This window comes from Bison bison, unplaced genomic scaffold, assembly GCF_000754665.1.
Source record: "Bison bison bison isolate TAMUID 2011002044 unplaced genomic scaffold, Bison_UMD1.0 scf7180017864533, whole genome shotgun sequence".
Classification (NCBI taxonomy): domain Eukaryota; kingdom Metazoa; phylum Chordata; class Mammalia; order Artiodactyla; family Bovidae; genus Bison; species Bison bison.
The window spans coordinates 15,981,883-16,008,101 of NW_011495082.1; the positions used below are offsets into that span (position 1 = coordinate 15,981,883).

The 26,219-nt window shown below is 37.7% G+C and overlaps 1 protein-coding gene across 1 annotated transcript in view; it reads right to left on the reverse strand.

The window, feature by feature from the left end:
- Window positions 1-26,219, reverse strand: part of SLCO4C1 (solute carrier organic anion transporter family, member 4C1) — a gene marked incomplete at its 5' end in the record, with an annotated part of 86,672 nt that overhangs the window by 13,772 nt on the left and 46,681 nt on the right. The window contains 6 exons of the mRNA XM_010832004.1: window positions 5,808-6,003; window positions 6,745-6,889; window positions 10,002-10,114; window positions 11,090-11,211; window positions 12,807-12,903; window positions 18,391-18,573. Coding sequence (XP_010830306.1) covers window positions 5,808-6,003; window positions 6,745-6,889; window positions 10,002-10,114; window positions 11,090-11,211; window positions 12,807-12,903; window positions 18,391-18,573 — 856 coding nt within the window. The remainder of the gene's footprint in view (window positions 1-5,807; window positions 6,004-6,744; window positions 6,890-10,001; window positions 10,115-11,089; window positions 11,212-12,806; window positions 12,904-18,390; window positions 18,574-26,219) is intronic.

A 26,219-nucleotide genomic window follows, 5' to 3' on the forward strand; every position in this document is an offset into this window, starting at 1 on the left:
TTTATTCATTCACTTAATGCTTATTTAATTAGCAAACAAACAAAATGTCTGCCTTTTCACATAGAGCTTAACTTCTTGTGGAAGAGATGGGCAGTAGAAACAACAGCTATATAATAGAATGTCTGTCAACGTTTTAAAAAACATAGGCAGAGTAAGCAAAGCAGTTTCTCATTTGGTACCAGATAATTTTTTTTTTTTTTGGTGGGGGTTGGGGAGGGCTGGTTCTGGGGATTTTAAGACATTCAACAGCATCCCTAACCTCTACCCACTGGATGTCAGTAGCATCCCCATAGCTATGACAACCAAAATGTTTCCAGACACTACCCTATTTCCCTAACATGAAAGACAATGAAGTCACTCGGACGTGTCCGACTCTTCGTGACCCCATAGACGGTAGCCTGCCACACTGCTCTGTCCATGGGATTTTCCAGGCAAGAATACTGGAGTGGGTTGCCATTTCCTTCTGCAGGGTATTTCCCTAGGGAACGGGTAAAATGTTGAACCTGGAAGGATGAATACAGTTATAATATTGAGCATACTCATTTTATCAATGGGAAAACTGAGGCCTAGAGAAATTAATTCCAACCTTCTCTGCCATTTAATATCCCTGGTTCCCAGGTTCACTGTTACTCCATCCAGCCTCTTAATAGGAGGCAACCTCTTTTAAAGTATAAAGGGTTACCCTCGGCAAAGATGAGCTTCCCATGTGGTGCAGTGGTAAAGACGCTGTCTGCAATGCAGGAGACACAAGAAACTGCAGGTTTGATCCCTGGGTCAGGAAGATCCTCTGGAGAAGGAAATGGCAACCCAATCCGGTATTCTTGCCTGGAAAATTCCACGGACAGAGGAGCCTGGTGGGCTACAATCTGCAGGGTTGCTAAGAGCTGGAGATGACTGAGCACACATGCATAGACAAAGGTATTTCTCCAATCCCTCATCTATTTATTCACTCAATCAATATATATTGAGCAAGTGCAAGCCGCTATCCTAGGAACTGGGACCACAGCGCTGAAAAGGTGGTTGTCATCCTCAAAGATTTCACAGTCCAGGAGCAGAGATGGACCAAATGTATACAATAATATGGTTATAGACTGTGGTTACAGGTATCAACAACATGCATTTTAGATACCTGCACTGAGGAGTGATGCTTAAAACAAGCCACAGTTTAGGTAAGAGAGTTGAAGGGCTGCTACTCGAGTCGTAAACAATGAGTCAGTTAGCTGGGTAAATGGAGAAGGCGAAAGGCACTTCAGAGAAGCTGATAAAAGGTACAAGGATGGGAAATAGCATTCTACATTCTACATTCTATATGGAGAAATATGAATGACGTCTAAGGCAGAGAGTAATAGGAAATCTAGTTGGAAAATAGTCATGGATCAGATTATTGAGTGCCTCATGAGCCTTGTTGAAAACAAAGGGCTTTAACTTATTTTGAAAAGGTAATCAAGTATTTTAGACTGAGAAATGACATTGTTAAAAGTACATTTTTAAAGAAATAACCCTAGGAGTTATACAAAGTTTCCAGTTACAATACCTCAGGCAATAAGTTATGACAATGTGTAGTAGAGAAATAGAATACTGATGAAAGAAAACAGATTTGAAAAATATTTTGGATGTAGAATCAGTAATATTCGGTGTTTGGCTGACTGGAGATAGGAACCGAATGGAAGAGTTAAGAATGACTCCTAGTGTCTAACCCGGCATTTTGGCAGAAAAGAGCTAGTTTTGGGGAAGAGACGATGGGTGTGGTTTTATAAATGCATATTGAGATTAAGAGTCCCAAATTCGGTGAAGAAATTTGGTCTGGAGCCAGGTATCTTAATATCCATCTGCATATGGATGTAGCTGAAACTATGAGAATGATAAGATCAACCATGTAAAGAGTGGGAAGAGTACAGAGGGAAGAGTACAGAGAGGTCCTGGGAGTTCATGTATTTCATGAATACATAACGAGCTCCAATTATGTGCTTTAGTGGATATAGACCCAAAATAAATAAAGAGACAGAAATAAAGATAGAGAAAGAGAGAAAGGAAGGAAGGAAAAAGAATGGAAGTTAGGGTGGAATAAAACTTCCTGCAACCATGAAGCAACGTTTCTTGTACTGGGGATGAAAGACATAAATGAGTGATTTATCTATATTAGAAGATAGTAACTGCTATACTGCAAAAAGGTGACACTTAAAGAGTAGGTGGAAAACAAGAAGTTCATACAGGAAACAGATTAAAGAGAAGGATATAAACAGGAAGATAACCAGTGGGGAATTTGAAGGAAAGGGTGATCAAAGAGTTAATTTTAAGTAATTCATCTCCTGCTTGGAGCCTCTCCTTCAAATCTATTCTACCAGCTGCTGCTAAATTTCTTTATCAAGCATGATTCCATTCATGAAATCAAGCATTACAGTCTCTGCTCTCATCTAGTTTATAATATATATGTAGAAATAAGGTGACAGAAAAACTATCCCTGCAACTCTAGAAATAGTCTCTGCACAGTAACTTTTAAATTAAAATATTCTTATAATTCCCATATTATTGATAAATGATTACTAAGAACATCAAAGTTTAAGACAGTCATGTAAACTACCACAGAAACAAAGAAATGTAGAATATATTCCTTATTATCAAGGATTAGTCACTGTAGCCTATATATTTGTAAAGTTTTATTTCATGAAGTGAAGGGGGAACTATTATCAGGAAAACAGCCAATGTTTGTTAAGTTTATGAATTTTTTTAAATTTTTAAAATATGTAAAATATTTTATTTTAAAAAATTGAATACTTTTAAAAACCTGAATATTAAAATTTTAATATTATATTTAATATACACAAAAATACACATAACTGTGTGTTTATACATATACATATGTAGATACAAGAAACATGTTTAATCACAAATAGCTGAATTTAATCATTAATGTTTTATTTGAATCCAAAATATTATTCTATAAATATGCTTCTACAAAAAGCAAAGATTTCCCTAAATCTACTGCAACTCCTTGATGGATATGCTTCTTTAAGGTGCTGTTTCAGATAAGCAATGAAATCACAGCTTTAGGCCCTAGAAGGAAAAAATATTGTGTGTGCTTACTAAGTATAAAGTAAAATGCAAATCACCATAACCAACACTGATTACCAAAACAGACCCAAAGATCTTACAGATAGATTACCAAGTGATATAGGACAATGGCAAATTTTAATACCTACTAGAGTTCTGGAAATATCCTTTGACAATCTCCTTTCAACTGAATTTAGTGTTGTACTCATGTGTGTGTGTACTTAGTCGTGTCTGACTCTTTGAGATCCCAAGAACTCTGTCCATGGAATTTTCCAGGCAAGAAAACTACAGTGGGTTGCCCTTTCCTCCTCCAGGGGATCTTCCTGACCCAGGGATCAAACCTGCATCTCCTGTGTCTCCTGCATTGGCAGGCAGATTCTTTATCACTGCATCTCCTGGGAAGCCCAGTGTAGTGCTCATATCAAACATTTAAAAACACATTTATTTCAAATATTATGAATATTACAAATATCCCCTGAAATGATCAGTATTACTGATCTTAAGCTTTGGATATACTGTTATATAGGACTTTGAATGAACCTAACAATAAGCCTAATTCATTAATTCAGAGTTATAAAAGCTTTTTAATCATCTATGGTTACACAGCAAAGGGCAAAGATTCTTGGCATCACTCTACTAGAAATCCTGCATCTTGACAACCTCTCTTTCTCCCACTCACTAAGGAGGTATTTCTTAAGCTTCCAAGTCTGTTCTATCCATATACTTTTTCTTACGAGTGAGTTTCTTGCATAAGGTTATTATAACTAAGCTGTCCATGATATGGACATTTTAATATGCAGGGTACAGAGGTAAATTAAGAATGTAAGGCCACAGAGAAAAATGATCTGACGCTGTCACACCTCTGTTGTGGCTTGGCTTTATCTCTATATGTATGTGTGTATGTGTGTATGGGTTTTTCCAGGTGGCTCAGTGGTAAAGAACCCACCTGCCAATGCAGGAGATGCAAGAGACATGGGTTCTATCCCTGGGTTGGGAAGATCTCCTGGAGTAGGAAATGACAACCCACTCCAGTACTCTTGCCTGGAAAATTCCATGGACAGAGGAGCCTGGTGGGCTACTATCCCTGCTGTCACAAAAAGTCAGACATGACTGAGCACACATACACACACACACACACACACGTGTATGTGTATACTCACTTTTAGTCTTTTCATCACTAAGAATGTGTATGTAATTAAGCACGATCTCTATGTCCCAGATCTTGATCTCTCTCCATGACCAGTCCCCACAGACACCTCAAACTGATACCACCTCACTTGCCCTCCCTTCTGAGTAAGCTAAGGATAACTCATTGGGTAGTGACTCTTGTTTAAGGTAGAAAACACCAGATGGACTCACATCCACATCATTTGCCAAGGTGATAGAGTAGTAAGTTTCTGTACTTCTAAAAGGAACATACAAAAAACTGTGGTTTCTTGGAGCACATCTGGGTGAAGTTTATGGGTGTCAATCACATCTGTACAACTTACCCTCTATCTACCTTTCAACCTTTCCAGGTATTCCCCTCCTATGTCCAGACACATGACTTAAGTCCCATTCAAACCAGTACCTGAACCGAGCCTTCACTTTCTAGAATGTATGCTTTGGCTTAACATATTCCTCTGCATTCCCTCTCTCCAAATCTTTCTCTCTCAAACTTTTTGTATATTTAAGAGGATATATTAGCCCTATTTCTCTATTGTGCCATGAAGCCTTACCTAAATCTAAATTAAAGAAACTGAAAAGCTCTCTTCTGAATTCCATAGCCCTTTATATTGCTCAACACCTAACACACTTTTCATTCACTGTTCTGTCTCCCAATCTATGCAGCTACCCAGGAAAATCCTTTAGAGTAGGAATTTTGCTGTAAAAGTCTACCAGAGGAAGCAGTCAATAAATGCTGAATAATGGTAATAAAGCTGAACCAAACACTGCTTTAGAAGATTCGCCATTTTTCATTAATAGAATGACAGACATAAACATTAGCTACAAATCATGATAAATGTTATTGACAAATTTTTCTCTATATTTATGTTATCTGAATCTATATTAATACAGAATTATAGAGTTCCTGACCTGGTGCACCATCCCCTTCAACAGTCTCAAACACATATATTCAAACAATTAAAGCAGTATTGTGGGCTATAAAACACTCTGCTGAACAATGCCCTGATCCTCTACTTGTGGATTACAATTTCAAAGCAGAACAAACCAGGCAAAGAAAGATAAAATAGTCAAACCAGTTAAAGGCAGAAACATGTTTATAGGTCAGAAAAATGAGAACTTATTTCTTTAAAACAAACTTCTAAAGTAAATACAACAATGATTACCATCACCTAGTTCTAGCTTCATTTTAATTTCTCTCCTGCTCTATGTTAAATCTACCTAATGAAAGAATTTCATCATAAGGAGTTTCAAAATTTAAATCAACAGGAACATATAACATGAAATTCTCCCTAGGATGTTGAATCCACTATGGACAAAGATTCTGTAATATTGATCTTTGTATCCCTGAGCATAGTACTCAGTACAGAACAGTTGTTCCTTAAGTTCTTCCTGAAAATATCCAACTTTTAATATGATATCAATTACTGAAACTAAATAGAAAAACTACATATTCTTACATAGGAAAAGCAGCCTTCCAATTTTTTTTAAGCCAATTACTCATCATTTTCTTTAAGAAAGCATACACTTGGAAATACACACATGGTTTATTACTCTGATATTGATATCAAAAAGCAATGAAATATATTTACCCATTATATGATTCAGACACACCCGCAAATGGCTCATTTTCACAGTTGGCATAAGCAAACACAAAAGTCAGTACAAGTGAAATTACAGATGTGAGCAAAGCAAACTTCATTATGTTTTTACACGTCATTTTGAATTTCGAAACAAGAACACCACCTAAAATCTGACCAAGAGCAGCTCCAGGAATTAAAACAGTCCCTAATGAGAAAAAAGATACAGACAGTGAGAAAACATACAAGTATACTCAGTAATTTATACCAAAAATTATACTATTTTAAAACTATAATTTTTATATGTGTGTGTGTTAGTCACTCAGTCGATTTTTATATAATTTTAATAAAATTTATACCATTTTAACCCAATAGAAAATGGCACCTTCTACTTCCCTCATACCAAAAATTGGAAAACATCAAAAACAAGTACTACTCTGGTTCTAACATATGAAGCATTCATGTCATTTAGAAATAATAATAGTCATATTAAAATGAGAAGTTAATAAAATTAATGCTTTGAATATTAAGATTAATATGTATATAGCCTCTGTAGCTCTCAAATTCATACAACAAATTGTCTCATATCAGAAAATCGGAAACATATCAAAGTCAGTATAAACTTCAACAAGTGGCTATCCAAAATTTTGTGCTTCCCTGGTGGCTCAGTGGTAAAGAATCTGCCTGCAATGCAGGAGACCAGGGTTCAATCCCTGTGCTGGGAAGATTCTCTGGAGAAGACATGGCAACCCACTCCAGTCTTCTTGCCTGGAGAATTCCTTGAACAGAGGAGTCTGGAGGCCTACAGTCCACAGGGTCGCACAGAGTCAGACACGACTGAAGCGACTAAGCAGCAGCAGCATCCAAAATTTTACACACGTAAAATTTAATACACATCTAATGTGGTAAAATAAAATTATTAAAGTTACAACAAAAGAAAATGTTTTACCTGCAAGAGTAGCTGCAGAGCTAGAAGACAATCCAAACTGATTTTCTATAAATTTAGGTAAAAAGGTAGCAAATCCAGTAGTAATTAAGGCTTCTGAACAAGTTGATAGAACTAAACACATAAAGACAGTATTCCTCATCAAATTCTAAAGAAAAAATACAGTTCACCAAATGAATAACTATGATTATACTGCAAAATGTAGCACTAGAATGGTAAGTTCCCTGATGAAATAGCACATTTTAAATAAATACAATTATTTCTAAAATTTCAGCATTTCCTTTAGCACAAAAATACAAATATTGATTATTGATAGCTTTGTATATAAATGTTGATAAAATTTATACATAGAGCACCTAGAAAATTGACACATAATTAATCAGTAGGGTGAATGTGCGCTGATCACAAGCAAGGGACCAGGGAAAGGAGGTGAAAGCTGGTTTGGAAAGTTCCCTTCCCCAGTCTTATTATAAATCTCCACATAATAAATCTATGTCTTACTCAATTTTTTTATTGTGTTCTGAATTCCTATATTCAATAAATGAATAATTGACTGTGAGCAGAGATGAGAGTGGTTCCTAAGTATCACACTTGTAGTTTCGCTCCACAAGTGAAGCAATTAGTAGTTAAGAACCTTAGTTGGGTATTTCCTTATCGCTTCAGTCGTGTCCGACTCTGTGCGACCCCATAGACGGCAGCCTACCAGGCTCCCCCATCCCTGGAATTCTCCAGGCAAGAACACTGGAGTGGGTTGCCATTTCCTTCTCCAATGCATGAAAGTGAAAAGTGAAAGTGAAGTCGCTCAGTCGTCTCTGACTCTTCGCAACCCCATGGACTTCAGCCTACCAGGCTCCTCCACCCATGGGATTTTCCAGGCAAGAGTACTGGAGTGGGTTGCCATTGCCTTCTCCATAGTTGGGTATAGAGTTAAGCAATTTTAAACAAGGGTCTATATTGCTGGTGTTCTCAGAATCTATTAATCTACCGGAGGAGAGTAGAGAGATTCACTTATTTCACCATATGTAACTATAAAGTGAAAAACTACAAAGTATAGTTCTGGAATATTCAATGCAAAAAAAAAAAAATCCATAACTAAGCAACACACACACACAGAGGAGGCACAATAAGGCAGGATAAAAGATTCAGAAGTCAGAGCCAGATGATGCAACACAAAAATAACAAGAATGACAAAAGGGAAAAAGCACCTGAATGAAGAAATGCAATAGTTTTTTAGAATAGTAACTAGAAAATATTTAAGCTTTCAGATTGAAAAAGGTAATGGACTCCTAGTAAGCACTAATGAAAAATGATAGACTCATAGGACCTAGTAAAGTTCCTGAAATCAAAGAGAAATTCACAAATTGGCAGATGGAAAGGATAATTAAGTATCACATAAACTTGAAACTTCTCAACTCCATCATATTTAACTCGAAAGATGCCAAACACTATCAACATACAATGAAAATTAAAGAAGTATGATCTAAAAGTATTCATACAGTTAGAAATATCATTCTGATATTCAAGGATACTTAGATGGCATCCTATCTGAGAAAACAGTGATAAAATGCTGTATCTATAGAGATTTGAATCAGAATTGAGATATTCAAGCATGAGAACATAAGGATTAAAAAAAGCATTGGTGAGTAATGAGTCTTGAGGTAATACATGTGAGAATTAATAAAAATAAATTTAAATAGAAACATATGAAATAAAACAAAACTACTATAAAAGAAAATAACAGTAGTTGGAATTTAAAATTATAAACAATCACAGCAAAACACAAGAATGTGCCTATATGGGAGGGGAGGAAGGAGAGTTAACAGGTAGGATCAATGAAGTAAAAATATTTTAAGGCTTTCATTTGAGGAAGAAAAAAAAATAATGAAAAGTAAATAACTTCAAATCTTGAAAAGGTAAAATTATAAACTCCCTTATGTACAAAACTTTTATGATGCTAAACAGAATACTCTGCCAAGTTTAATAAAATAGACCATATAACACTATTGTTTCTTTAACCTCAAATTCAAAAGAAGTAACCTCTAACTGCCACTTTTTCCACAAAGGAAAAAATACTGGTTTGGCATTCTCAAGAACAGTTACAATTCATTGGTAATTGATCCACCCATTACATATGATATATGGGATAATGGACTACATGCTAAGGAGTAACTACTGAATATTGATATTGCCAATAAGATAACTCATGTTCTTCCAACCATTCTACTGAGGAATACTTTTCATTTACTCAAAGCACAATACAATTAAATCTGGAGAAGGCTGTATAAGAGCTAGAACTACAGTAAATAAGCAAGCAAGAATGCTTTGTGATAATACTTGTGTGTATGGGTATACTGTTTATTAACATTTGTTTTACATTTTTATCAATAACCTCAGATATGCAGATGACACCACCTTTATGGCAGAAAGTGAAGAAGAACTAAAGAGCCTCTTGATAAAAGTGAAAGAGGAGAGTGAAAAAGTTGGCTTAAAGCTCAACATTCAGAAAACTAAGATCGTGGCATGCAGTCCCATCACTTCATGGCAAATAGATGGGGAAACAGTGGAAACAGTGGCTGACTTTATTTGTCTGGACTCCAAAATCACTGCAGATGGTGATTGCAGCCATGAAATTAAAAGACGCTTACTCCTTGGAAGGAAAGTTATGACCAATCTAGACAGCATATTCAAAAGCAGAGACATTACTTTGCCAACAAAGGTCCGTCTTGTCAAGGCTATGGTTTTTCCAGTAGTCATATATGGATGTGAGACTTGGACTATAATGAAAGCTGAGTGCCGTAGAATTGATGCTTTTGAACTGTGTTGTTGGAGAAGACTCTTGAGAGCCCCTTGGACTGCAAGGAGATCAAACCAGTCCATCCTAAAGAAGATCGGTCCTGGGTGTTCATTGGTAGGACTGATGTTAAAGCTGAAACTCCAATACTTTGGCCACCAGATGTGAAGAGCTGACTCATTTGAAAAGACCCTGATGCTGGTAAAGATTGAAGGCAGGAGGAGAAGAGGACAACAGAGGATGAGATGGTTGGATGACATCACCGACTCAATGGACATGGGTTTGGGTAAACTCCAGGAGTTGGTGATGGACAGGGAGGCCTGGAGTGCTGCGGTTCATGGGGTCACAGAGAGTCGGACATGACTGAGTGACTGAACTGATACTGATACTGATATATATATATACATATGTATTTGTGTGTGGAGTATGCGTGTGTGTATGAGTGTGTGTGTGTGTGTACACACTGTACCTTTAGAGCAGCTGGAAAATCTTTAAAACTTTGTCCAAAATTACCATCTGTAGCTTGTAAGGAACCACTCTGATGAGTTTGGGAAACTTTTCCTTCTTGAATTTTTGCTGTACCTAAAAAAGTAGTGAATATACTCACTCTATCTTCTTGCTTTCAAATGATTCTGTCTCATCATTTACACATTAAACAAAGTGAGTTAAAAGCTTTTTTCTTTTACTCTAATTCTAACACAGTTTCTAGATGAAATAATATTTACTATTATCATGTCCTTTAATTTTTAATAACAGTACTGTGAATAAAGTTGAGAAAAGTCACTATGTGGAAACAGAAGCTGAATGGCCCAGGGTAGAAAAAAATCAATGAGTCCATCAACTGCTACTCTTCCTACTTTTCTTTTGCCTGTTTCCAAACGTTAATCATCTATTCTTGTACATATAACAATAGAAACAATGAAATGTCTTCAGCCTAGAGAAAAATACTTCTATAGATATGTTTATGAACCACACAATTATAAAGAAGTAAAATCTCACAGAGAAAGGAATGGATATTTTTTCCATTAATCTTTTATTTTTGTACAAATTTTTAGTATTGAAATTTGGTGGGAAATAAGTATACTACAGCATAACTTTGGTGACAACTGAAAAAAAAAAAAGTATTTGTATTATCCTTAACCAATAACTAACATCAATAATTTAACGCAGATTGGGTCCTGAAGTAACTAACTAAATACAAACTAACAGTTTAAAAGATATTATATCTTGCATAAACATAAAACAAGATTCCTATAACACATAAGTTACAAATTTAGCAAGTATTTAATAAAAAGGTGAATATGTACAGTTTTACTAGATATTAATGAAAAAACAACAAAAGCCATGAATATTAAGATTGTTACCCAATATCTCCTAAAACAGAGGCATATTCAAAAGTTTGCATAAGCAGACAACTGACATTCTATGTGAAAAAAAAAAAACATTGAATTTTCCAGAGTTCTTACTAATTCCTAGGGTTCTTATTAATCATTTAGGAAGCACCACTTGGCCTAGCATTGGAATAAAACTCTCTGATTTTAAAGAAGACATTTTTACCTGGTAAATGTTTTGGAAAGCAAGAAAAAGGTATTATCAAAGACCAAGCAAGCAGCCAAGATATAAGAAATCCAATCCACCATGCCCCCAGCCATCGAGGGTCATCCTCAGTGATATCAATGCTGTGTGACAGAAAAACAAGAGGCAGACGTCAATTCTCTCTTGTTAATTAGAACTCAGCCCTGATAACTACATAATTTATAATTCAAATGCATATACAAAGAAACTATATTATTCAAAATTTCAAGTGGAACCATTTTGAAGAATCCCAATGGATAGCAGGCATAAATGGCCTACAAGTATTTCACATGACAAATACAACATAAAAGTTTTAGCTATTTAATAGTAAATGTAAGTATGTTAACTATTTGAAGGCATACATTGAATTTCTGAACATTCTTCAATCTTGGTTAACTTTTTCTTCTTTAAATATTATAATATGTAGATATTATAATATAGATATAGATAATATAGTACAGAACACTAAATACATCTCACAGCAAATCACCAATTTTTGTTAAAAGCCAATATACTGTGCTTCAAGTGTGGCATTCATTTGAATGTAAAAATTCTGCTTAAAGTGATATACATTAACAGTTTCTTAAAATGGTTGTCACATTTTTATATCAACAGGCTTTCCCCTAAAACACACTATTCCGATAACTCATTTCACCCCACCAAAATGAAAGCCCAGCTCTCTACTCCAGGACTTCCTCTCCAAACCTTTTAGATAGTCTCTAAAAGATTAACCTAGGACTGCATACAACAGTATCGTTACATAGTACAACCTCTGAATGTTTTTATTAACCTACAGTCTCTAAAAGATTAACCTTGTCTCTAAAAGATTAACCTGGGACTAATAGCTAAAGAACAGATCATATGCTGTGACTATATTTTCTTATTCATTGTTCACAGTCACGCAAAGGACTGTGTAGTTACAGTAAAATGAGATAACATGCCCTCATCAAAGGTTACTAATTTCTCTATTCAAGAAAAGGAGAAGGTAACTCAGTGGGTAAGAAGGGGGTTTCAGAGTCAAAAAGACCTACTTCATTTCATGCCTTGGCCACTTACCCAGTTCTGTATATCAACTACCTTATAAGATAAGTAAGAGGATTAAATAAAATGGCATGTAAAACAAAGTTTTATATATATATATATTTTTATATACACAAAACCTATATTATACATACCTTATATACACAAAAATACCTATATTGTCTGAAACATAGTATGGGATAAATAAACATTATCTATTCTTATCCTCCACTGTCACAATTGTTAAAGCTGAACAACTGTTATCTCTATGGTATTATCAGAGCTACTACAGCACTTTGTCTGAGAACCATAAACTATTAAGACTCTTTCAGGCTATCTACCCACAGCAACATCTACTGAAAGCACAACTAATTTTAATTATTATTTTTGAACAATGCATAGCATCTTGGTTGTATATTTTGAAAAATAAGACCAGCTAACTATTAGTCATCCTTATTTATCATCACTTAGTCATCACTTACCAAGTGATGATGTGGCATTAATTCATGAAGCAACACAGCCAAAATACTACATAAAAATTGTGTGTATTCAGTTTTTTTTCCAGAAAAATCCCTCATGATAGTCTGAAGAAATACTATAAAAATGCTCTGTCTGTGGTACTAACATGATTAAAATAATAATATAAATCTAAATAAAAGAAAAATAGATATCGCCTTGCCTGTGTTTCAAATCAACATCAATGTACAGGGTTAGCAATTGTCCTCCCAGCACATAGCCAACAGCAGGGCCTAAAATTGACATGGCATAGCCAATTCCTAGAAAAAAGCAAAGACACTGAACATGATCATTGGTGCAATTTTGCTTTGAATGTCTGACAAGTTAAGAAAGACAAATATTTTACTATAGAAAAACAAAATGATTCAAATTATATCAAAATTACACATTTAACTAAAAAAACGCCATTTGAGTGGTATCACTGTCAAGGAGCTTCAAATACATGAATCTATATAAAATTTTTTAGACTACAATAATGACTGCAACAAATCCAATAATTATAAATATATGGAAAGCTCTATTATGTGAACTCACAGCAGGGGTAGTCTCCATCTACCATTACCCTCTGTGAACAGTGATGGTAATTATTGTCTACAATGCTCATGGAAGAAAGCAATGTGAAATGAGAAGCCTTTTATCTTCTGTGCATACATGCATGCTAAGTTGCTTCAGTCGTGTCTGACTCTTTGTGGCCCTATGGACTGTAGCCTGCTGTACACATTCCAAAAGCATTCTTTATTTTGGACTATGGCAGCTGATTTAAAACCTGGATTTGGTCATTAGTCTGCTTCTTAAAAGTAAACCAGTAAACTCTTGCTCTTAGTGAATCTCCCATTTTAACTGATATTTAAAATTTTGCCATACACAACTTATTACTTTTTATTAAAAAATTGTTCATACAAAAAATTATATCCTCATATGGCACCACCTTCTGAAATGATTATTAACTACTGAAATTCTCATTCCTATACATGAAAGGAAAGGAATATACCAAACACAAAGTGAAGCAGACATCAGTGGCAAAAATGATTTATGTACTAGATTAAGGCTCCAAAGTAGAGGTCATGCAAGATGATCTGAAAACATATAAGACTTTTATTTATCTATGGGCTCTCCTGGTGGCTCAGTGGTAAAGAATCCATGTGCCAATGCAGGAGATGTGGGTTCAGTCCCTGTGTAGGAAAGATCCCCTGGAGAAGGAAATGGCAACCCACTCCAGTGTTCTTGCCCAGGAAATCCCATGAATAGGGGAGCCTGGCAGGCTACAGTCCATTGGGTCACCAAAAGAGTTCAGCACGACTTAGTGACTAATATATATTTTTAAATGTAAAAAATGTGTTAGTAGAAAATTTTAAGTATATGTAAGATTCATGTTCACAAAACTTTTATGGATAGAAATACATGATTTAAAATGTTGGAAATTGATGATTCCCAAATTATCTTTAGTGATAGATCTTTTTTATAAATTAAATCCAATTGGGTTTAGATAGATACATTTATAAGAATGGTAGATGGACTAGGTAGACTAGTGTTTCCAACCAAATTGCCCACTAAGAAAAACTTTTAAAAATTATAAACATTATTTTTAAATATATACTTGAAGGCAAAGAGATAAAAATAGTGAAGGATCACTGTGTTAAGATTCTGAAGAAAAGAGATATTTAACAAAAATCAAGGCTGATTTTTTTTTTTTTTTCCTGAGTACACTGGTTGATTCTACAAGAGGCACTGGAAGGGGAAACTGTCCCTTGCTAGGCTTTAGGAAGTAGGGATACAAATGATGCAGCTCAAAGTGTATCTTGTAAAGTTTCCCTGCCCTACATTTTAAGTTGGCCCCAAGGAGGTTATACTCTAAAAGCGAGGATCAGTTAGAGGTAGACTGGTTCACAGCATAAGTGCAGCTTAGCTTCAAATAAATGCAATCCCTGAAATTAGATAAAGGGCATCGCATTTCAGTGTTCTGGCATATGAGAGAGCAGGCAATGGCACCCCACTCCAGTACTCTTGCCTGGAAAATCCCATGGATGGAGGAGCCTAAGGAAATGGCAACCCACTCCAGTGTTCTTGCCTGGAGAATCCCAGGGACAGGGGAGCCTGGTGGGCTGCTGTCTATGGGGTTGCACAGAGTCGAACACGACTGAATTGACTTAACAGCAGCAGCAGCAAGTTATTAAAAGACATGTGTAGTGATTCTCAAAAAAATTCTAGAACTATAGAGTACATCTGTCAAAACAAACATGAAAAGGATCTACAGTAGATTACTTAGAACTAAACTTGTTATTATGAAACTGGAAAATATATTATTAAATCAGTAAATATTTATCAAGACACAAGAAAAAATAAAGATAGAAAGTATAGAAAGGACATTAAAGGACAAATAATACATTAAAAAAAAAAAAAAAGGCCTAGCATACATGTAACTGGAATAGGAGAGGAGATAATAAAGCTGAAGTTAATATATTGGAACAGTCTGCTTGTGCTGAATTCTCTTATTTTTCCATCTAAGAATGAGTATTTTCACTGAAAACAGAAGATTAACTGCCCATTAATGTTCTCTCAGTACTTTAAAAGCACTATTCTACTGTGTTCACTTCTACTCCTTTCCTATGATTATTAATATAATTTCTAACTTACTGACTTAAATTGTTCTTCAAGTTAAAGGAAAATGATTTTTAAATAAAGCACTGCTGATGCTGCTGTTGCTAAGTTGCTTCAGTTCGTGTCTGACTCTGCGACCCTATGGGCCATGACTTGCCAGGCTCCTTTGTCCATGGGATGCTCCTGGAAAGAATACTGGAGTAGGGTGCCAGGTCCTCCTCAAGCGGGTCTCCCCAACACAGGGATCGAACCCACATCTCTTACATCTCCTGCATTGGCAGGCAGGTTCTTTACCACTGGTGCCACCTAGGAATCCCAAATAAATCATTAATAATACTTATTTCAGGAGCTTAAATATAGAAGGGATCACAGGACACAGAAAGAACTGACTAACTGCTGGGACAAGAATAAAGTTCAAAGGTTTTAAGATTATGTGATGATCAGGAATGTGATAAAAGTATCAATTAACATTAGAATTTCATAAAATCAAGTTTGCATATAAGGTAATTAGTAGATGAACAATAAAAGAGCATATACCTAGGAAGTTAATAGAGGGGAGAAATAAAATATGATTTTAACAAAAATAAGATTTAATGAACTTAAAAGTTTAATTAAAGGACAAAAATTGTAAACTCCAAAAAGCATTTAAAGACAAAGACATAATGAGTGAATGGCATGGAGATGGCTGTGAGGTTAAACATGCTGTGTGACTACAATTTTCCCATCATTCTAATAGGTACCAAATTTTGACTGTTTTCATTTTCCCCATTTTTGCCTTGCTGCCTAAAACTGTTTCACATAGAGGGAGGCATCCTATCAGTAACAGATACTATTGTAAAACAAAGAAAGAATGGGGGAAGATTTTGGAAATGGGGAAATGTATAAACATTAAAAAGCTTAAGAAAGGATTTCACTCAACAAAACCTAATTATCCAATGAAAAGAATCAGTTACCTGACAGTGAAAACAAATTAAATGAGTTTCCCAGTTTTATTACTTTTGTTTTTTTTTTTTTTCTTTACTCTCAAGAATTACCATTCAGTGAATTCCTACAGTACTGAAAAGAGTTACAGTAGCAGGCTTTGTGGCTGTAATCTTTAGAAAGACCGTGCTTGTGAGGTTGACCCTGGATTTGCATCTGGGATCTTAAGTGTCCAGAGGGATGCCACCATTCCCATATAAAGGTGGATCATTGTGCTGAAACTGTTTGTACAAACAATGAGGTTTTTCCAAACACATGTATTCCTTCTGAGAGTCTAGAACTTTCTTATGTGCAAGGCAGAGGGTTCCTATACGGCCAATTCCCAGTAAAATCCTTGAGCATTGAATCTCTAATTAACGTAGCTGGCAGAAAACATTTCATATATGCTCTTACAACTCCTGGCTGAAGGAGTTAATTTTGGCCTCTGTGGCTCCACTAGGGGCAAGTGGGTGCTTGAAGCTTGTGATGGTTGTGTATGTACTTTACCTTAGGCGCCTTTTCCCTTTGCTGATTCTCCTTTGTATCCTTCTGCTGTAATACACTGTAGCCCTGAAAACTGTCAGTCCCAGGGAATATAAAATCTGGGATGGTCTCTTGGGCCTTCACCCCACCCTTCCATTCTTAAACAATCTTTGAAAAACTTCGTATTTTGTGTGTTACTAAAATATAAAGATTGAAATTGTTTTATGAGAAGCACTGATTAGAAGAGGACCTCAGAGAGAAAATCTGTGAACTGGAATACTGAAAAGCAGCACTGGTAGCTAGCTGAAATAAAAGCACTGTTAAATTAGTTAAGTGGAGTTGTACAGATCAGCCAGAATGTGTGAGAGAGCATCAGATCTTGTGCAAAGACCAAAGCAAAGCAAGCGAACAGGTAGAAGTGTAGTGGTTTCTGTATCAGAGATTCAGGGCTACACTGAACACAAGTGACTTCCAGTGACTATGGCAACAGGTCTCTTTAAACATTGAAAGTTGATGTCGCCCCAAAATTCATATGTTGAAACCCAATTCCCAATGCAGTTGCATTTGGAGGTGGGGCCTCTGGGAAGGGATTAGGTCATAAGAGTTAAGCCCTCAGAACAGGATTAGTGCCCTTAAAAGAAGGCCTCAGAGACCTCATTTGTCCCCTCTGCCACAGCTAAAAGGCAGCTGCCCACGAATCAAGAAATGGACCCTCACCAGATACTAAATCTCTGGACACCATGATCTTGTACTTGCCAACCTCCAGGACTGTGAGAAATAAATTTTTATTGTTTGTAAGCCAACTAGTCTATAGTATTCTCTTTGAGCAGTCCAAGTGGACAAAGTCCCCTACATTTGAGTATACAGATAAAGTGAAAGTGAAAGTGTCAGTCGCTCAGTTGTGTCTGACTCTTTGAGACCCCATGGACTATAGCCCGCTGGCTCCTTTGTCCCTGGAATTCTCCAGGCAAGAATACTGGAGCCATTCCAGTAAGAGAATAAGGAGTCATTCCCTTCTCCAGGGGCTCTTCCTGACCAGGAATTGTACCCAGGTCTCCTGCACTGCAGGCAGATTCTTTACCACCTGAGCCACTAGGGAAACCTCGATAAAGTGAAAACTCACATGTAAATATATTACACATTAATTTGGATGTAGGCCATGCATGGTTTAGTCAGCTCTACCTTCCAGGAACTCCAGGGATGGAATTTAAGAGAAACTTGTGCTGTCAAGAATTAGATCACAAAGGGAAAATACTGAGTCATATGTAAAAAGCATTAATCTGAAATGGACAACTCCACAGAAGTTTCTGAGTACCATTGTGTGGTTTCTTTTGTTGCTTTAGTCAATTCCATGTAGGATGAAGTAAGTCACACAGAACAGCAGAACTCTACCCCCACACCTGTGTACATTAGCCTGGGAAGCATTCCAGCAATCAAGATGACCTACTTCTTGGATGGCACTTCCAGGAAGGCTTGAAATGCCCAGCACAGGACAGAAAGGAGGATGCCGATAAAAATCAACCACATTCAACTGAAGGACATGGTACTTCAGCAAATAGTTAAACAAAAAAAAGTAATATTGCATTTACCTAGTGTAAATACTTATGAAATCACAACTAACTTCTTAAAAAGTGTATGCTGTACATTACTTATAAATTAAATAAGCAATAACATGAAATGACACTGAGTATTAGCAGCAAACTTACCTATATAGAGAGAAGATTTGTGGATGGGCACAGAGTCATCAATAAAGGCTGTTCCCAGGGTATACAGAGGAGTTCCTCCTGTTCCCAGGAACAGTTGTCCCAAAATAAAGACATACAAGTAGTAGAAAAGTGGAGAACTTGAAGTGCTACAGCTGCCTTTATTCTTTGCTGTTAAGCAAGTATCTTTAGGGAAAAAATAAAATAAGATGGTGAATTTATCAAAATGTTAGCTAATAATATAAATTTCATAAGTTATATTTGCCTAAAGAGACTCTGATGCTGGGAGGGATTGGGGGCAGGAGGAGAAGGGGACAACAGAGGATGAAATGGCTGGATGGCATCACTGACTCGATGGACATGAATCTGAGTGAACTCCGGGAGATGGTGATGGACTGGGAGGCCTGGCGTGCTGCGATTCATGGGGTTGCAAAGAGTTGGACACGACTGAGTGACTGAACCGAACTGAACGTAACCTTCCTTCTTCACTTTATTATACTTAAAAATACTTAGAATATAATTAAGATATTTAAAAGACATATACTATTAAAGAAAATACATGAACCATTGGATGCCTGCTCAATCACTCAGGTGTGCCTGACTCCTTTGCAATCCCATGGACTGGCCTGCCAGGCTCCTCTGTCTGTGGGAGTTTTCAGGTAACAATATTAGAGTGGGTTGCCATTTCTTCCTCCAGGAGATCTTCCCAACCCAGGGATAGATCTTGGGTCTTCTGCATCTCCTGCACTGGCAAGTGGATCCTTTACCACTGAGCCACCTAGGATGCCCATATGAAACATTACAGCTTCAAAACATGACAGCATCAAAATATGTGGTCCATATATGCAATGACATATTACTCAGCCATTAAAAAGAAGGACATAATGTCATTTGTAGGCAACACAGATGGACCTAGAGACTGTGGTACTGCGTGATGTCAGACAGAGAAGAGTATCCTATGACATCCCACACATGTGGGATCTAAAAAGAAACAATACAAATGAACTTACTTACAAAACAGAAAGACACTCACAGACTTAGAAAATGAATTATGGTTGCTGGAGGGAAGGATTGAGGGAAGGTATAGTTGGGGCATTCGCGATGGACATGTACAATATTGCTATATTTAAAATGGATAACCAAAAAGGGCCTACTATATAGCACAGGGAACTCTGCTCAGTGTTACATGGCAGCCTGGATGGGACAGGAGTTTGGGGGAGAATGGTTACATGTGTATGCATGGCTGAATCCCTTCTCTGTTCAACTGAAACTTATCATAGCATTGTTAATCAGCTATACTCCAACACAAAATAAAGTTTAAATATATATATATATATACCTTTTTTTTTACCACAATATTGATTTTATCAATCAATATATGGTCATATGGCATTTGTCTTTCTCTGAGTTACTTCACTTAGTGCGATACTCTCTAGGTTCATCCATGTTACTACTACAGCTAACCATTGTTTCTTTCTTTTAATGGCTGAATATTATTCCATTGCGTGTACGTGTGTATATGTATATTCACACACACATACACACACACCCTGCATCCTCTTTATCTTATTCACCTATTGATAGACATTTAAGTTGCTTCCCTGTCTTGGCTATTGTAAATAATGTAGATATCAACATTGGGGAGCAAGTATCTTTTCAAGTTAGAGTCTTCTCTGAATAAATGCTCAGGAGTAGACTCTGGATCAATTTAGTTTTTTAAAGAACCTCCAAACTGTCTCCACCAATTTACACTGGCTGTACCAATTTACATTCCTTCCAGCAGTGCAGGAGGGTTTCTTCTTCTCCACACTCTCTCCAGCATTTGATACTTGTAGTTCTTTTTTTTTTTTAATGATGGCCATTTTGACCAGTATGAGGGGATACTTCATTGTAGTTTTGACTTGTATTTCTCTAATAATCAGTGATGTTGAGCATATTTCATGTGCCTATTGAACATTTATATGTTTTCTTTGGAGAAATTTAGGTCTTCTGCCCATTTTTTGATTGGGTTGTTTTCTGTTATTGAGTTGTATGAGCTATTGGTATATTTTGGAAATTAAGCCCTTGTTGTTCACATCATTTGCAACTATTTTCTCTCGGTCTATAGTTGTCTGTTTGTCTTCTTTATGGTCTTCTTTGCTATGTAAAATTTTATATGCTTGATTAGGCACCATTTGTTTATTTTCACCTTTATTTTGACTGACTTGGAGACTGACCTAAGAAAACATTGCTACACCTTATGTTAAAGAATGTCTTATCTATGTTGTCTTCTAGAAATTTTATAGTGTCATGTCTTATATTTAACTCCTTAAGCCACTAAGTTTATTTTTGTGTCAGATGTGAGGGAATGTTCTAATTTCATTGATTTACATGCAACTGTTCAGCTTTCCCAACATCTCCTACTGAAAAGATTGTCTTTTTTCCATTATATACTCTTGCCTCCTTTGTCAAAGATTAACTAACCCTATGTGTGTGTGTTTCCAAGCTCTCCATTCTGTCCATTAATCCACATCTGCTTTTCTGCCAATACCACACTGTATTGACCACTGTAGCTTTGCAATATTGTCTGAAATCTGAGAAGGTTATACCTTCAGCTTTGTTCTTTTTTGTCAAGACTGCTTTGGAAACTCTGGATCTTTTATAAAGATCCAGATCTTTTATCTCCATATAAATTTTAGAATTATTTGTTCTAGTTCTGTGAAAAATGTAATAGGGAATTTGATAGGTATCTGCATTAAATTTATAGATTGCTTTGGGTAGTATGGCCATTTTAACAATATTAATTCTTCCAATCCAAGACCATAGGATATCTTTCCATTTCTTTAAATTATCTTCTGTTTTCTTTATCAATGTTTTATAATTCTCAAAATACAAGTCTTTTACTTCCTTTGTCAGGTTTATTTTACTTTCGCAATGAAATTTTAAAAGGGATTGTCTTTTTACTTTTCCTTTCTGATACTTCATTGTTAGTGCAAAGAAATACAACAGATTTCTGTGTGTTAAACTTGTATCCTGCTACCTTGCTGAATTCATTTATCAATTTTGGAAGTTTTTGTGTGGACTCTTTTAAGGTTTTCTACATATCATAATATATCATCTGCATAAAATGATAATTTTACCTCTTTCTTTCCAATTTGGATACCTGAAAATGGTTACCTTGAAGTTTGATTAAATAAAACCTTTTATAAAAATATTACATTTAAAGGCTAGGCATAATAAATCCATCTTTTCTAACTTCATCATGGGCTTCCCTGGTGGCCCAAACAGTAAAGAACCCACTTACAATGCAGGAGACCTGAGTTCAATTCCTGAGTCAGAAAGATCCCCTGGAGGAGAGGGAATGGCTACCCACTCTAGTATTTTTGCCTGAAAGTCCCATGGACAGAGGAGCCTGACAGGCTACGGTGCACAGGGTCACAAAGAGTCAAATATGACTGAGTGACTAACATACACACACAAACAAACTCATCATATTATATTAATGAACTAAGAGACTTGTTAAAAATATATCCCTAAACCTCTCACTTTAAATCTAGTGTAGCATCCAGGAATTTGTATTTTAACAATGACTTCAGCTAATTCTATTTTCATTTTCTTGATGTCAGATCAAGGTTTATTATTTCCAGATTGATGAGACGTACTCTTGCCTAGAAAATCCCATGGACGGAGGAGCCTGGTGGGCTGCAGTCCATGGGGTCGCTAAGAGTCGGACACGACTGAGAGATTTCACTTTCACTTTTCACTTTCATGCATTGGAGAAGGAAACGGCAACCCACTCCAGTGTTCTTGCCTAGAGAATCCCAGGGACGGGGGAGCCTGGTGGGCTGCCGTCTATGGGGTCGCACAGAGGCGGACATGACTGAAGTGACTTAGCAACAGCAGCAGCAGCAGCAGCAGGGCCCCGAAAACACCAATTCTGAATATTCTTTAACTGGTTGATAGTCATCAAATTTTCAGATGCAAATTCAATGCGTAAAAATAATTCTTAAAATTTTGTATTTAAAATATTCTCTACAATAATATTGTATATATTCATGCTATAAGAGGTTGGCGGATATTTTGGCAGGTAATCCGTATTTATAACGGGACTAACTCTGCATTATTTGTGATATTTCCCTGGCCATGTCAAACCTTTGAATTATAATTCCTGATTTCAATATTCACTTTCCTGGAAGTAGTAGCTTAGACTATCGATCTCTTATTACTTGATGCACTGCAAAATTGAACACATGTATGTGCATTATTGTTTTACTGTTTTCTCCTACTTCCTTTTTTATAATAGATAAATTGCCTTTAGGAAAATATTTTGTTGTAATAATCCGGTAGACATTTTGATTATATGAGTATTCTATGGGGTTTGGTGTTTTTTTGTTTTTCCCAGAGGAAGTAATCAATGAGCTTCAACTTGCTTGTTTAAATAAATTTTCAACATGCTTGAAGAACATCAAGAAAAATATACAGGGTTAGGAGAGAAGATGGCTGAGAAATAAAAAGGCGAGATCACCTTCCTCCCCACAAATACATCAAAAATTCATCAGTATGTGGAACAATACCTACAGAATAAGTTCTGAATGCTGGCAGAACCAGCCAAGCTTTCAAAAAGGCAAGCCAATCTCCTTAGAACAAGACAAGGCAAAAGATAAAGATAATAAAAGAGACAAAGGATTTCTGGACAGGGACCTGAAGGAGGAAAAGTTTCCTCATACTAGGAAACTCTCTTGCGGGTGGGGTCAGGGGAAGCTTCAGAACCACAGAGGGGAGCACAGTGGTGGGCGCTCAGAAGGCACAACGGATGGAATCCACCACATGGACGTCACGACCAAGAAGCGGCTTGGATGTCTCCGCCTGCAGCAGAGGTTAGAGCAGGGTGTCATGGCTCAGGTGCGGGTGTTGGGCCTCAGGGAGAGGACCTGGGTTGGCTTCCATTCTCTGAGGGAGCTGGGATGACACAGTGCAGGGAGTCAGGGAAAAGACTGGGCATCTCAGAGGGGCAAGAGGTCCTTGTCACTGGGACACCCTAACTCTGCAGTCACAGACAGTGAGAGCTGAGTGAGCGCCTGCCAGCGGCCACCAAAACCAACCAAACCAGTCAGAGCCCCAAGCAGAATTACACGTGACTGCAATTTACAATTCCACAGCAGGAAATGCAAGCTACCAGACTATGGCATCTGGTGTCATCACTTCACTTCAGGGCAAAGAGTTGTGAAAAAAATGAAAACATTGACAAACTTTATTTTCTTGGGCTCCAAAATTACTGTAGATGGTGAATGCAGCCATGAAATTAAAAGATGCTTGCTCCTTGGAAAAAAATTAATAATAAACCTAGACAGTCTATTAAAAAGCAGAGACATCACTTTGCTGACAAAGGTCCTTATAGTCAAAGCTATGGTCTTTCCAGGAGTTATGTACAGATGTGAGAGTTGGACCATAAAGAAGGCTGAGCACTGAAGAACTGATGGTTTTAAATTGTGGTGCTGAAGAAGGCTCTTGAGAGTCCCTTGGACTGCAAGGAGATCAAACCACTCCATCCTAAAGGAAATCAACCCTGAATATTCACAGGAAGGATGGATGCTGACACCGAAGCCCCAACACTTTGGCCACCTGATATGAAGAGTCGACTCATCAGAAAAGACCCTGATGCTGAGAAAGACTGAAGGCAAGAGGAGAAGGGGATGACAGAGGATGAGATGGTTGGATGGCATCACTGACTCAATAGACATGAGTTTGAGCAAACTCTGGGAGATGGTGAAGGACAGGGAAGCCTGGCGTGCCACAGTCCATGGGTCTCAAAGAGTCAGACATGACTGAGTGACAACAAGCCACTACCAAACCCAGGGAAAGTGCCTGAAACAGCAGACAAACCAGCACTGATGCTGCCCAGACCCCAGAGGTGGTGATCACCACCAGGTTGTGAGCAGACATGGGTTGCTGCCTGCACCCTGCGGAGAGGCTAAGCAGCTTGGTTCTTCCCAGGGTCCCACGGTCTGGGGCCAATTGCTCTGAGTATGCATGACCCATATCAGGCTGTAAGAACATCCAGCAGGTCTCCACTGCCACAGGCAGCCCCTAGAACTTCCCTGGTGGCTCAGACAGTAAGAAGACCTGGGTTCAATCTCTGGGTCAAGAAGATCCCCTGGAAAAGGAAATGGCAACCCACTGCAGTACTCTTGCTTGGAAAATCCCATGGGCAGAGGAGCCTGGTAGGCTACAGTCCATGGGGTCGCAAAGAATAGGACACAACTGAGCGACTTCACTTTCACTTTCACATCCCAATTGTGGCTGCCATACCCACTCCCTCTCCCCAGCCAGAGTGAGCAAGTGAGTCCTAAAAAGTCTCAGCCTTTGCCTCCTCGTGTCTAGGCAGGGAAGAGTCATGAGAGGACAACCTACAAGCAGTGCGTGCGTGCGTCCTCAGTCACTTCAGTTGTGGCTGACTCTTTGCAACCCAGTGATCTGCCGTCCACCAGGTTCGTCTGTCTATGGGATTTCCCAGACAAAAAACTGGAGTGAGTTGCCATGCCTTCCTCCAGGGGATCTTCCCGACCCAGGGATCAAACCAGTGTCTCCTGCACTGCAGGATTCTTACCCACTGAGTCACCTGGGAAGCCCACCTCCAAGCCGAGGCAGACCTAAAACCAAAGCAGAACACCAGGGGCTGTGTGACCAAAGAAGAAAAAGAGACTTAGCAGCCACAGGTGCAGCAGATCAAATACCCACAATTAGCCTAAGACTGTGGACTCTAGAGACTGTGGACTTTGGGACAAAGTACAAGCCAGAGTAAGGCCAGATCTGAGACTGGGCGGACCCCACACAGCCCACAACAGGTTTAGAGAACTTGCTAGAAATATTGGAGGACTTTGGTGTGTGTTTCTCTGAGTGTTCTGGGCTGTTGAGTATTGCTTTTACCAACAGTCTTGGGGTTTTTATCTTCTATGCTGTGTGGTTTGTGAGGTTTTAGTGCCACAGTAAAGGGTTGGACTTGAACCCCTGAGGTGGGAGACCTGAGTCCAGGACTTTGAACAACCAGAGAACTCCCAACCCCATGGAATATTAATTGATGAGAGCTCTTCCAAAGGTCTCCATCTCAACACTAAGATCAAACCCTACCCTAAGGTCAGCAAGCTCCAGGGACAGATGCTCCATGGCAATCCTTCAACAAGACAGGAGCACAACCCTGCACATTAGCAGAACGGCAGCTCAAAGCATACCAAACCCACAGACACATCAAAAAGCACTGCTGGACATGGCACTGCCCTTCAGAGAGACAAGATCCAACTCCATCCACCAACCAGAAAACCTTCACAAGGCACTGGTCCAACCCCACCCACGGGGGGCAGACTCCACAATAAGAGGAACCTGACCTTCCAGCCTGCAGAAAGGAGACCCTAAACATAGCAAATTAAACGAAATGAAAAGCCAGAGAAACATGTAGCAGATAAAGGAGCATGGTAAAAACCCAAAAGACAAAACAAATGAAGAAGAAAAGGGCAGTCTACCTGGAAGAGAATTCAGAGTAATAATACTAAAGATAATCCAAAATCTTGAAAATAAAATGGAGGCATGGATAAATAGACTGTAGGCACAGATAGAGCAGATGAAAGAAATGATCAATAAGGATCTAGAAGAATTAAAGAATAGACAATCGGCAATGAACAACACAATAACTGAGATGAAAAATACACTGGAGTGAACCAATAGCAGAGTAACTAAGGCAGAGGAATGGATAAATGAGCTGGAAGATATAATGGTGGAAGTGACTGAGGCAGAGCAGACTAAAGAACAAGGACTAAAAAGAAATGAGGACAGTCTCAGAGACCTCTGGGGGGCAATAT